Source organism: Engystomops pustulosus, chromosome 7, assembly GCF_040894005.1.
Source record: "Engystomops pustulosus chromosome 7, aEngPut4.maternal, whole genome shotgun sequence".
Taxonomy (NCBI): domain Eukaryota; kingdom Metazoa; phylum Chordata; class Amphibia; order Anura; family Leptodactylidae; genus Engystomops; species Engystomops pustulosus.
Window position 1 is genome coordinate 169,818,888 of NC_092417.1, and position 14,636 is coordinate 169,833,523.

Here is a 14,636-nt window from a genome sequence, read left to right on the forward strand (position 1 = left end):
GTAGAAGCAGGACTGTGATAAATGCATTTATATTCCAGGATTGTAGCTTCTCTAAGTGCACTGGGGGGCATGTCCTCACACTGCTGTGCTCTTAGCTGTCATTGCTGATCTACCCTTTAGTCTCTCCCTTCCGCTTTAGTGACTGTTGTATTTAATCAGAACCCTGTGGCCATTTTTTGCTCATAGCAGGGGTAAAATCTCTGTAGCAGCTCTGATGTGAGCTAAGAGCACAGCAGTGTGAGGACAAGCTACCATTACAGAATATCAATCCATAATTCACAGTCCTGCTGCTACTAACAACACACACAAAGGTCTGATTACACATCTTACCAGGGATGTATGGTCAGTATATATGGTCACACCTGCTGATAATCCCAGGGTCTCATGTATACAGTAGAGCCAGGGGTGCAGCGCCTTATAGCGGTATACAGTTCCCCTCTGTATGACGGACTATGGGAACATGCTATAGACTAAATCTTTCCTAAAAACAATTGCACTAGGGATAAATATCTCCATTTTGTAGAATCTGAAAAATTCCATAATTTACTTATATATAGTCTCAAATCAGAGGGAAATAAAGATATATTATGTATATAAGGAAATATTATAGATCTGGACCTCCCAAAGCTCTCATGGAGCTGTAGTATCATTCCACATCTGTAACATTGTATCTGTATCAGTTCTAAACACATCTGTCTTCAGTTTTTTTCCCAAGCGCCACCTAGTGGTGGCTGCGGGAAGACAAAATCTTATCATTGCAATTGATGACTATGCGGATTATATAAAGCTCAGTACTGCCCCCTATGGTTCTATAAAGTTAATGGGTTACTCCTGTAACTCATTGGTACTTCTGCTCTGCAATCATATTGTTCCGATGGGTTGTGATGATATAAATGACGATTAAGCAGGATATAGAGTTGATGTAAATCTCAGTTTACTGCCCCTTCAAATTTGCAGTCCGGCAGCGTCCTCGCTCTCTATCTGTTGTCAGCCGCCTACATTATATTACATTGTGTTGTTATCAATCTGTTTGTTGGTTATAGGATCCTATTAACGGTTTATGGCGCCGCAAATCGTCCCGTCCGTCTGGAAATGTGCGATTAAGCCAATAATAAAAAATAATTAAAAACGCTAAATATGTTTTATTCCTGTCCATTTTATACATCGCAATGAAAAGTTTTTAGGGAACTTTGGAAGTTGTATAATAATCTCTGTACTTCCCCCCTCCCCTCTCCTCAGGCTGCGGCATCGCCATGCTGATCATATCTGTGCTGATCGCCATTTACTACAACATCATCATGTGCTACACACTCTTCTATCTCTTCGCCTCAATGGTCTATACCTTACCCTGGGCCTCGTGTAATAATCCCTGGAACACACCCGACTGTAAGGACAAGGACAGACTCCTACTGGGTAAGTGTCAGCTTATAATAATACTCTAGAGCTGCACTCACTATTCTGCTGCTGGTGCAGTCACTGTATACATACATGACATTACTTATCCTGTACTGATCCTGAGTTACATCCTGTATTATACCCCAGAGCTGCACTCACTATTCTGCTGCTGGTGCAGTCACTGTGTACATACATGACATTACTTATCCTGTACTGATCCTGAGTTACATCCTGTATTATACTCCAGAGCTGCACTCACTATTCTGCTGCTGGTGCAGTCACTGTGTACATACATGACATTACTTATCCTGTACTGATCCTGAGTTACATCCTGTATTATACTCCAGAGCTGCACTCACTATTCTGCTGCTGGTGCAGTCACTGTGTACATACATGGCATTACTTATCCTGTACTGATCCTGAGTTACATCCTGTATTATACTCCAGAGCTGCACTCACTATTCTACTGCTGGTGCAGTCACTGTGTACATACATGACATTACTTATCCTGTACTGATCCTGAGTTACATCCTGTATTATACTCCAGAGCTGCACTCACTATTCTGCTGCTGGTGCAGTCACTGTGTACATACATGACATTACTTATCCTGTACTGATCCTGAGTTACATCCTGTATTGTATTCCAGGTCGCCCCCTGGTGGCCGTGGCCTCTTTCAGCAGGATAGCACTGCACTGATGCAGGGATCTTGTGTTATCTACTCCTGGAGGCTGAGGCTCAGTATACAGGACATGTTAAAGCTGTAATCTGTTAAAATGACCCTCATGCTCCCTCTTGTGGCCAGTCTATGTAATACATCATCTCCATTGGGTTAATTTTCAAATTTTTTTGTTGTTTATTCTGTTTTCAGCTTGTAAAATTGTAAAGGTATATGATATACAGTGTGGAGCATATGGTAATATTACATTATATTAAGGTGATCTGAGAGAATATAATATTATATAAATATAATACTTGCAATTTAAATATTTTTTTTAAAAAATTACTGAATAGTCACACTTATTTATATGCTTCACTGTTATTGGGCATCCTCCTCCTACTTTAAATGTCCCCTCCTCCTTAGTGAAGGTCCTCCTCACACTTCTGTGCTCTTAGCTCTTTACATCCAGCTTAGTGCAGAGAATTAAGAGCACAGCAGGAGATGCTACAATCCTGGGATATAAATCCATATTTCACAGTACAACATACAAACGGTATGAGAACACATACTGTAGCTAACACTGGCTGCAGAGTAATGAGCACAGCAGTGTGAGGAAACGCCCCCAGATGCTACAGCCCTGGGATATCATTCAGTAATTCCCTTTCCTGCAGCTACTAACAACACATTAAAAGTGTCATTGCACATCTTTCCAGGGACTATACCTAACACTGGTTGCAGAGAGCACAGCAGTGTGAGGACACACCCTCAGTAGCTACAATCCTGGAATATAAATCTGTATTTCCCAATCCTTCTGCTACTAACAACACATACAAAAGTACACATCTTTCCAGGGACTATACCTAACACTTGTTGCAGAGAGCACAGAGCACAGCAGTGTGAGGACACACCCTCAGTAGCTACAATCCTGGAATATAAATCTGTATTTCCCAATCCTTCTGCTACTAACAACACATACAAAAGTACACATCTTTCCAGGGACTATACCTAACACTTGTTGCAGAGAGCACAGAGCACAGCAGTGTGAGGACACATCCCCAGTAGCTTACAATCCTGGAATATAAATCTGTATTTCCAAGTCCTTTTGCTACTAACAACACATACAAAAATATGATTACACATCTTTCCAAGGACTATACCTAACACTTGTTGCTGAGAGTACAGAGCACAGCAGTGTGAGGACACACCTCCAGAAGCTACAAACCTGGGACATAACTCTGCATTTCCCAGTCCTGCTGTTGTTAACAAGGCACACAAAAGTATCACTACACATCTTTACCGGGACTGTAACTAACACTAACTAACACAGAGCACAGCAGTGTGAGGACACATCCCCAGTAGCTTACAATCCTGGAATATAAATCTGTATTTCCAAGTCCTTATGCTACTAACAACACATACAAAAATATGATTACACATCTTTCCAAGGACTATAGCTAACACTTGTTGCTGAGAGTACAGAGCACAGCAGTGTGAGGACACACCTCCAGAAGCTACAAACCTGGGACATAACTCTGTATTTCCCAGTCCTGCTGTTGTTAACAAGGCACACAAAAGTATCATTACACATCTTGACCGGGACTGTAACTAACACTAACTAACACAGAGCACAGCAGTGTGAGGACACATCCCCAGTAGCTTACAATCCTGGAATATAAATCTGTATTTCCAAGTCCTTATGCTACTAACAACATACACAAAGGTCTGATTACACTCCGGGGACAATACACTGGCTGCAGTCTATATGGTTATACCTGCTGACAGTTTCCTATTAAATGTCTGTTCTTCCCCATACATCATATCCACGCAGATTCCTGTCTCATTGGGGACCACCCAAAAATTCAAATCAAGAACAGCACGTTCTGTATGACCGCCTATCCAAACTTGACAATGGTGAACTACACCAGCCACGCCAACAAGACGTTTGTCAGCGGCAGTGAGGAGTACTTCAAGTAAGACTCTCTTCTCTATCTTTGTGATACTATCAGTATAGTTATGGAAACCATCAGCAAGCAGGGTCGTTTACAGATGATGCTAGGTTTCCTTTCACATTGGGCAATGATTGTGCATCCTTATTACTGTCCTCCTTCCCTCTATTCCATGCAGAATAGTGTTGAGTTCCCATAACTACAGAATAAAAGCATCTTGCTGACGGTTTCTTTGTATTACTAGACTGGGAGGATCAGACTACACTGGGTTTATTTGTAGTCTGTTACCATGGATGCACATAGTTTGTAAAATTGTTTCCTTTTGTATCCTGGATACATAGTTATACTGATATATATTCATATACTGTTATATATATGGAGGGGACACAGAGTGAGGGGTGGGGGCTGTAGGACCCTTCTGGTGGAATAGCTCCGCCCCCTGTATATTATATGTAATTTCGCATTATCTCAGGTATAATATGCTGAAGATCTCTGCCGGCATCGAGTATCCGGGTGAAATCCGATGGCCACTGGTCTTCAGCCTCTTCCTGGCCTGGGTCATTGTCTATGCATCACTGGCCAAAGGAATCAAGACGTCCGGAAAGGTAGGAGCAGATGACACCAGAGGACAATAGCGGGAATGAAAGCGATTTCAAAAATAATGAGATATTAATGATAAATATTGTAATTGTTTGTTAAAGAGTAACTCCAACTACAATGATAAATGTAGGTGTGAATACTGGTAGCCTTCATAGCTGACCCCTTATTCATACAGAAACTCTAATGAAACTTACCTATTTTGGGCAAATTTACATAAGTCCTGCCCCTTTAAGGTCTGTGTTTTTGCATATTCTGCAAGAAATGGGACAATTGGGAAGTATTTAATTAGAAGAGTCACTCTACTTTCCCAGAGACATACATAGCTCTGATATTAAGGAGCCTGGAAAAGTTGGGTGACCTCCCTGTGAGATTTGCAGAAGTGGCCACTTCCCCTTTAAATTATACCTTTAAATGATACTTTCATTTAATTCCATACGTCAGGCCAAAATTTAAAACTGATTGGTCTCATAATATACTTATGTAGTAGTTTACTTTTTCCTGATACAAAGCTCCAAACCCTCTGAATAGGCACTGAATTACATTATACAATTCTGCCTACCTGCAGCCACCACCAGGGGGAGCTCAAATTATGAATTTGTATGAAAGGAGCTCCATCTAGTGGTGGCTTTTTGCAGCCAGAATTAAATATGTCATTCTATGTATCCAGAAGGGTTGAAGTATCAGAACATTTTGAAATCCTTCTTAAAGGGAACCTGTCACCAGGGACCTCATTTTCACTAAAGCCTATTACACCTGGCTCCCTGGTGCCAGAATTCTGTGCTGATTCATGGGGGTTGCTTTGGTTTGGGTGCATTAAAAAAACATCTTGACTTGACTCCTCAGCTCTCAGCCCCCACCTTCCTGCTGGTTTACAAACCCTCCCTCCTGCTCCTTCACTCACACAGGGAGTGTGGTGAGCTGACATCAGTCGGGGACAGAGGGGTTGTAAACGAGTAGAATGGTGGGGGCTGAGAGCTGAGGATTGACTCTGCAGCACAGACCAGTCAACATGTTTTTTTAATGCATCCAAACTAAAGCCCAACCCCTGAGACTCAGCAGAGGATCCTGGCAGGGAGCCAAAGTTAGAAAACACAATTGATTTGTAATGAAAATGCACAGAAAATGGACAAATGCATCTTTACAATGCAGGGGTAATAAACTTTTGCAACCTATGTCTAGTGAAAATGATGTCTCTGGTGACAGGTTCCCTTTTTTAAAAATAAATAGTTTAAAGGGAACCTATCACCAGAGTGCTATTTTTTTAAAACCCGGGAACAGGTTGCTATAGACAAAGTAGTGTATATGCCAAAAATGTTTTTTTTGTTTGTCTGTGTTATGGTGTTTAAAATAAGGTATGTGAACATTGACCTGACTCCCTGCCAGATGTCGGGGCCGAGTCCCAGAAAGGAAGATTTCATATGACAACTTCCATCTGCTCTGCAATATATTCACTGATCTTCTGGCTCTTTCCTCTCCCTCCCTCAATGACGTGTCAGCTCTCCCTCTGGCATCTGAGTGTAAGGAGAGAACTTGGGATGGAGAGGAAGGGGGAGAAGCCAGGAGCGACCAGGAGAGCAGTGAATATATTACAGAGCAGGCAGAAGTTGTCATTTGAAATTTTCCTCTCTGGGACTCAGCTCAGGAATCTGGCAGGGAGCTAAAGTTTCACTTACTTTATTTCAAACACCATATAACACAGATATTTTTTAAAAACATATTTGGAATATACTGTACTCTGTCTATAGCAACCTGTCCCCTGATAAAAATAGCACTGTGGTGACGCTACTTTATAAAACTTTACTTCACATTACCTGGCTCCCCTCCAGCAGCAAGTGGCCGGTCCCAGATGAGTGAAGGACAGCTACAGCCTGTGTCGCAGTCTCCTCATGTATTCTTCTTCTCCCCCACAACATCCACATGGATGATTGTGGAGTAGAGGAGACTCAGACATGTACACACAGGCTGCAGCCGCCTTCTTCCCCTCGGCCCCTGGGAGTCACCACATGCTGCTGGCAGGGAACCAGGTAATGTGAAATAAATATTTATGAAGTAGTGACAGTATTCAGAATGCTGAGAAGGGCATTTTTAAAATAAGCATAGGCTACGGGAACCTGTCAACTGCTAGAAATGACATTCCTGCTGACAGGTTCCCTTTACATACAAAATAAATACATTATGTAGCGTCATATTTGGGTATTCCAGAGGAATGCTGGTATGTGAGGAGTACTGAATAATGGCTAGTGTAGGGCCAACACTTGGCACCCACTGCTGGTATAACCGGGGTAGTGCAGGGCGCCACCTACTGTCCAGTCTGTGTTACTGCCCAGGGCTAATAGTAACGTATTCGCAGTGTCTTCCTCTGCTCAGATTAACTTTGCACATTTTTCAGGTTTTTCCTGGCTGCTTTGGAATGACGCCATATTAGTTACTGGAATGTTGTCTGCAGAGCATGGTTAGTCTACAAGGAAGGTGGTCCTCGTGTCCCCCTGCCCCCACCACACGCAACACCCACAGGGCCATCAGAGGATATCTATATACTATCCAACACTATTCAAATGACATATTACATCTCCACTTACTTCATATCTTATACTCCAGTCACATCCAGAGCTGCATTTATAATTCTGCTGATTTGATGTAAGATCTCTTCTGAGTGTCTCTCTCACACCCATCACGTCTCTTGTCCATTGTGTTGTATTGAGAAGCGGAAGTTACATCCAGTATTATCAGCCTGAATTTTAAATGCTGCTTTGGATGTGACTGGAGTATCAAATCATATATGGCGATCAAATTGTACTTTAAGTTAAACTATGATTGGAAACAATCCAATACGATGATTTCCGGACAGGGACAGCTGCATTTTACTGGGTTTGTCCACAGTAAATTAATTATGATAATTTCTAAAAGTTCTACAACTTTTCATACAATAATTTTCATCCATTCATGTTTCAATATCTCCAAAGAATGTCAGTGAATAAAACTATTTCACTCAGACCTTGATGATTGTTACAATGTATCAGTGCAGGTGTTGCTGATACTTTATTGGCTCTCAGGCTGATACACTGTTACAGATCCCCTTGTCTTTGAACAAGCTAAGGGTTTGGAGTTTGAGCTTCATAATGGAAGTGAAAATTTTTTATTCACTGACAGCAAGAAGAGAATTATTGAAATCTAAGTATATTCTATAAATTGGGTAAAGTTTCATTTAACAAAGATTAAAGGAAATCTACCATCAAAAACCATCCTGATAAACCAGGGACATTACGCATAGATACAGGCACAGTGACTGTGGTATCTTCTTATATTTTTAAAATCAACTATTAAATTATGCTAATGATCCATGCTGCAGCTTCACAGGCTGTTACACTGTTCAAAAGCACTTGGGAACAGTGCTGTGGGAGCAAAAGGTGGAACAGTGTAATAGCCTTTGAAGCTTCAGTACGGAGGAGCTCTGGTAACACCCAAAAGAGCCTTTGTGGCTCATGAGTATAATTTTAAATGTTGATTTTAGAAGGAAGGATAACAAATATTAAAAAATTATCACAGTCCCGGTGCCTGGATCTATTAGTAAGTGTCCCTGGTTTATCAGGATGGATTTTGATAGAAGATTTCCCACAATCAGAAACAGTGACCTGTGCCCTGTTGCCCCTGTCTATGGGATGGATGTAATTGTGCACTATACTCAGCTATGACGGGGCCCCTGCACAACCTTAATCTATACAGACAGGGGAGCTGGGACCCCCCATTCCTATGACTGATGGATGTCCCAGTGATCACATATCCTCTTTAAGTTTAATTTAGTGATGACAAACTCAACTCTGCTGTGCCATGGAATATACATACACTATATATAGGCGGGGGGAGGACACAACTGCTCTGACCGTATACAAAACACAAGGTGCAGATACACAGAGGACCCACTAGGTGGCAGTAGTCACGACCCCTCCCACTTACCCCTCCGTCTATGTTTCTGACCTAGGTGTGGAGAAGTTCTCCTCCGTGTGGCTCTTGGTGTCCTGTGCTGTGGCCCCGTGCCTCCTGTGTCACTCTGCTTTCTGTGGATTTCTGTGATTGTCGTAATGTCTCTTTTATTCCAGGTGCTCCCGCAGGTTACAAAAAACTTTGCACCCTTCCCACTGAATCCAGCGCTCCGTCACCCCCGGAGACCCCCAAATTCTCCTATAGGTTGTGTGTATTAGGATTCACCTCCAGGAGGTGGCACTATCTGCCCCAGCTGTAGTAGCTAGCATTGGCCAGCAGGCGGCGTGTGGAGCTGGTGATACAGTGGCAGGGGTGGTGGCGATCTCTTGGACTCTCCAGGTTCTGTGTCTTCTCTCTGGGATCTGTGCGGTCTGTTCTCTGTCATGGTGGCGCATGCTGTTGTGTCACCTCCATCCTCCACCCCCCCCCATCTCGTATAATAATTCAGTTTTACTTTATCATCTAGGTTGTGTATTTTACAGCAACTTTCCCCTATGTGGTACTTATCATCCTCCTCATTCGAGGTGTAACTTTACCCGGGGCAGGAGACGGCATCTGGTACTTCATCACCCCCAAGTGGGAGAAGCTTAAAGATGCCATGGTGAGTATAGACGTAATGTAATATGGAGGAGTATACACTATATACATGTAGAGGAGAGCCCAGTCTATTCCCATGATCAATAATATCATTCTAAGTGCCAACTGCCAGCACTAGGGGGAGCTCACTGCACTGTGCAGCTGAAGCCTTTTCTACTGGAAGCTCATTGCACTGGAGATCTGCAGCCAGCACTAGGGGGAGCTCACTGCACTGTGCAGCTGAAGCCTTTTCTACTGGAAGCTCATTGCACTGGAAATCTGCAGCCACAAATAGGGGGAGCTCACTGCACCGTCAAACTGAAGCCACCACTAGGGGGAACTCACTGCACTGGAGATCTGCATCCAACACTAGGAGGAGCTCACTGCATTGGACAGCTGAAGCCACCACTAGGGGGAGCTCACTGCAATGGTTATCTGCAGCCAGCACTAGGGGGAGCTCACTGCACTTTACAGCTAAAGCCTTTTCTACTGGAAGCTCATTGCACTGGAGATCTGCAGCCACCACTAGGGGGAGCTCACTGCAATGGTTATCTGCAGCCAGCACTAGGGGGAGCTCACTGCACTTTACAGCTAAAGCCTTTTCTACTGGAAGCTCATTGCACTGGAGATCTGCAGCCACCACTAGGGGGAGCTCATTGCACTGGAGATCTGCAGCCACCACTAGGGGGAGCTCATTGCACTGGAGATCTGCAGCCACCACTAGGGGGAGCTCATTGCACTGGAGATCTGCAGCCACCACTAGGGGGAGCTCATTGCACTGGAGATCTGCAGCCACCACTAGGGGGAGCTCATTGCACTGGAGATCTGCAGCCACCACTAGGGGGAGCTCACTGCACTTTACAGCTGAAGCCTTTTCTACTGGAAGCTCATTGCACTGGAGATCTGCAGCCACCACTAGGGGGAGCTCACTGCAAGGGAGATCTGCATCCAACACTAGGAGGAACTCAGTGCACTGGACAGCTGAAGCCACCACTAGGGGGAGCTCACTGTAATGAATATCTGCAGGCACCAATAGGGGGAGCTCACTGCAATGAATATCTGCAGGCACCAATAGGGGGAGCTCGGTGCACTGTATAGCTGAAGCCACTAGTAGGGGGAGCTCAATACGCTGAAAATCTACAGCCACCACTAGGGGGAGCTCAATGCACTGGAGGTTTGCAGTCATCACAATGGGGAACTCACTGTACTAGACATCTGCAGTCACCAATGTACAGTTGGGGAGGGGGGTTGAGCTTTAGCTGCCTACAAACACCACTAGGGGGAGCTCACAGATCTGCTGATCTTCCACCACCATAACTAACGGGAGCTCACTGCACTGAAGATCTGCAACCACCATTAGGGGGAGCTCACAGCTCTGGAGATCTTCCACCACCAGGGGGAGCTTACTGATATGGCTGCCTATAGCCACAACTCTGTCTTTAGCTTCCTCTAGCCAACACAAAGGGGAACTCACTGCACTTGGTTCTGGCAGAGACCATAACGGGGGGGGGGGGGGGGGGGGATCATGGCTCTGAAGATCTTCAGTACTCACTAGGAATCACTCTCTTTTTTGGCTTCCTGCAGACTCCTGCAGCTAAAGCTCAATGCTCTGGCTGCCTATAGCCACCACTAGGGGGAGCTCACTACATGTAGATGTATAGTGTCAGCTGCAAGTAACCACAATGACACCATTTGATCTAGTGAAGTCATTTCCCTTAATGTGCTCCATTACAACCATGTGCCAGGTCTCCTTCCCAAACTGAGCTCCCAATCTGTGGCTCCCTGCATACTGACAGTGTCCAGTAATCACTGATGGCATAGGGGCTCATCCTATAACTCGCAAGTGATGTCTCCTCTGAGTGTAGATATGTGCTTTCATTTCATCTGGCCCAGACCACCATGATGACTTCTCCTAACACCTCCACCAAATACCTTCACATCCCAGAACCCAGATCACTGCGTTACAACTCTGCCTTCTGTCTCCAGGATCTGTGCACACATGGTCATGTGACCTTATCTACAGGTCCTTCCTCAGGAGAAGGTCCTGTGCACATTTTTGCCTTCAGGGTCTTCTGCACATAGCAGTTTGTTAGTAACACATCACAGTATCCAGAGACTGATACTCCCGGGTGAATGGCGCTAGAAACGCTCCTATCATCTACTTTTAAATTGCGTTATTGATCGCTCTCTGTTTTACCATCACCCGGGTCTCCCGCCATGTCAGCAACAAACACTGGAGCAGCCGCACCCAGAACCGCACAGCAAAGCCAGGAAATCCCAGGGAATAGAGGGAGTCTTATAATTCTATGGTTTTATCTATTTATTCAACTTCTATGTCTGTGTATCTAATATGTATCATCTAATCTATCTATCTCCTATCTATCTATCTCATATCTATCTATCTATCTAAGGTTTAGGAAGAGGCAGCACTCCAAAAGGTAATTTCAAAAAAGTGGGGTGTCTTTATTCCATAAGCGACGTTTCAGCTCCTTACGAGCCTTTTTCAAGCATGGTCACCATGCTTGAAAAAGGCTCGTAAGGAGCTGAAACGTCGCTTATGGAATAAAGACACCCCACTTTTTTGAAATTACCTTTTGGAGTGCTGCCTCTTCCTAAACCTTACATTGCAGTCCCCCTGCCTGGGGACTTACGGACTTGCACCCACCGGAGTTGCTGTGCTGCTCTAAACTTTCCTTTTTCTATCTATCTATCTATCTATCTATCTATCTCCTATCTATCTATCTATCTATCTATCTCCTATCTATCTATCTATCTATCTATCTATCTATCTATCTATCTATCTATCTATCTATCTCCTATCTATCTATCTATCTATCTATCTCATATATATCTCCTATCTATCTATCTATCTATCTATCTATCTATCTATCTATCTATCTATCTATCTATCTCATATCTCTCTCTCTCATATCTATCTCATATCTATCTATCTCCTATCTATCTCATATCTATCTATCTCATATCTATCTCCTATCTATCTCCTATCTATCTATCTATCTATCTATCTATCTATCTATCTCATATCTCATATCTATCTCATATCTATCTATCTATCTATCTCCTATCTATCTCATATCTATCTATCTCCTATCTATCTATCTATCTCATATCTATCTCCTATCTATCTATTTATCTCATATCTATCTATCTATCTCCTATCTATCTATCTATCTATCTCATATCTATCTCATATCTATCTATCTCATATCTATCTCATATCTATCTATCTCATATCTATCTATCTCATATCTATCTATCTCATATCTATCTATCTCATATCTATCTATCTATCTATCTCATATCTATCTATCTATCTCATATCTATCTATCTCCTTTGTATCTATATATTAGTAATATATTCTATATTCTTTCTGGAAGGTTTGGAAAGATGCAGCTACACAGATATTCTTCTCTCTATCCGCAGCCTGGGGAGGGCTGATCACCTTATCATCTTACAACAAATTCCACAATAACCTGTACCGGTATGTGCTTTATATTCATTTTACTCTATACATTTTTATAAAATTCAATATATATCTATTATCTCTCTCTATCCATCTCCTATCTATCTCATATCTATCTTCTATCTATCTCATATCTATCTATCTCATATCTATCTATCTATCTATCTATCTATCTATCTATCTATCTATCTCATATCTATCTATCTATCTATCTATCTATCTATCTCATATCTATCTATCTCCTATCTATCTATCTATCTATCTATCTATAATCTATCTATCTATCTATCTATCTATCTATCTATATATCTCCTATCTATCTATCTATCTATCTATCTATCTATCTATCTATCTATCTCATCTATCTATCTCCTATCTATCTATCTATCTATCTATCTATCTCATATCTATCTATCTATCTATCTATCTCATATCTATCTATCTCCTATCTATCTATCTATCTATAGATAGATAGATAGATAGATAGATAGATAGATAGGAGATAGATAGATAGATAGGAGATAGATAGATGAGATAGATAGATAGATAGATAGGAGATAGATAGATAGATAGGAGATAGATAGATAGATAGATAGATAGATAATCTATCTATCTATCTATCTATCTATCTATCTATCTATCTATCTATCTCCTATCTATCTATCTATCTATCTATCTATCTATCTATCTATCTATCTATCTATCTATCTATCTATCTATCTATCTCTGTTTCTAGCCTGGACTATCATGAAACCACAACTTCTAGATTTAGGAGACAGTGACACCTAGTGGTGACATAATTGTGTACAGGGTTGCACCAATAACAGAGTTTTGAGCATGATACTGGAAAAGTATACTTGATACCGATAGGATACTTTTGATGACAACAAAAAAGCGTCATTGTCCAAAGCCAGGGCTATCCCCCATTACTGGCGCTTGTTACTGGGGCGCAGCGGGTGTAGAAGGGACGTGGGGTCTGCAGAAGCCACTTTTGCCTTATAAGATGTAAAGGTTTTTATTGAGCTATAAAATGATAAATGATGAGATGCTTTTCTCAGTGATACTATTCGGGAGCGCCCATCTTTTGGGGAGGAGGGTTAGGATTTTTTTTTCACTACGAGTCACTACGATTACGCCAATATTGTATTTCTGGCTTTTTTCTCACATTTATAAATTTTGCAGAAAAAAACCAAAATTTTGGGAAAAATCTATAGTTTTTGCATCACCCTCTTCCAAGAGGTATAACACTTTTGATTGAGGGCTTACTTTTTGGGGGGACACGCTGTACTTTACACCTATTCTGGAGTAGATTTTTTAAAATCACTTTTTACTGCATTTTTTCGTAGAACGAAATAGGTAAAAATCTATTTTTTTGGCGTTTTATTTTTATGGCATATGTTGTGCAGGTTCAGTAAAGATACAGATGTATTGTATTAGTTGTTACGGACACAACAATTATCATATATGTAGGGTTTGTGTGATGATTTTCACTTTTTTCAATTATATGTAACTTTTTTATGTAATGGGGGCATTTTTAATTATTTTTTTGATCTATTTGCATTTAAAATAATTATTTTTTCCTTTAACTGTCCCACTATTGGACATGAACAAGATATCATGAGACTGCTTGTTCATTATAATACCCTGCCAGGGCCAGAGTTAGGGGGTGGCAAACAGGGTATTTGCCTGGGGCCCCCTGTCCTAAAAAGGGCCCCCTTCATCATCTGTCTATAAATCTAAATTATGTTTCATATTTATCTTGTATCATCTGTCTCCTATAAGATTCCCCTACAATCCCATATTACAGATACTTACCTACTCCTGTGTGTAACTACTAAGTGTTATTATTGTGCAGGGCTAAAGGAGCCTCTTACTGACAGTGACTGCTCATAAAACAGTTTCATTGGGGCCCACATTTAGTTTTGCCCAGGGCCCCAATTTGTCTAAAACCATCCCTGTACCTTGCAATACATTAGTACTGCAGGATATTATCA

The 14,636-nt window shown here is 42.0% G+C and overlaps 1 protein-coding gene across 2 annotated transcripts in view; it reads left to right on the top strand.

The window, feature by feature from the left end:
• SLC6A5 (solute carrier family 6 member 5) overlaps positions 1 to 14,636 on the top strand; it is a 48,381-nt gene that overhangs the window by 13,329 nt on the left and 20,416 nt on the right. For both annotated transcript variants that reach the window (XM_072118934.1, XM_072118933.1), the window contains exons 5-9: positions 1,240 to 1,413; positions 3,883 to 4,024; positions 4,473 to 4,605; positions 9,048 to 9,182; positions 12,557 to 12,660. In XM_072118934.1, coding sequence (XP_071975035.1) covers positions 1,240 to 1,413; positions 3,883 to 4,024; positions 4,473 to 4,605; positions 9,048 to 9,182; positions 12,557 to 12,660 — 688 coding nt within the window. The remainder of the gene's footprint in view (positions 1 to 1,239; positions 1,414 to 3,882; positions 4,025 to 4,472; positions 4,606 to 9,047; positions 9,183 to 12,556; positions 12,661 to 14,636) is intronic.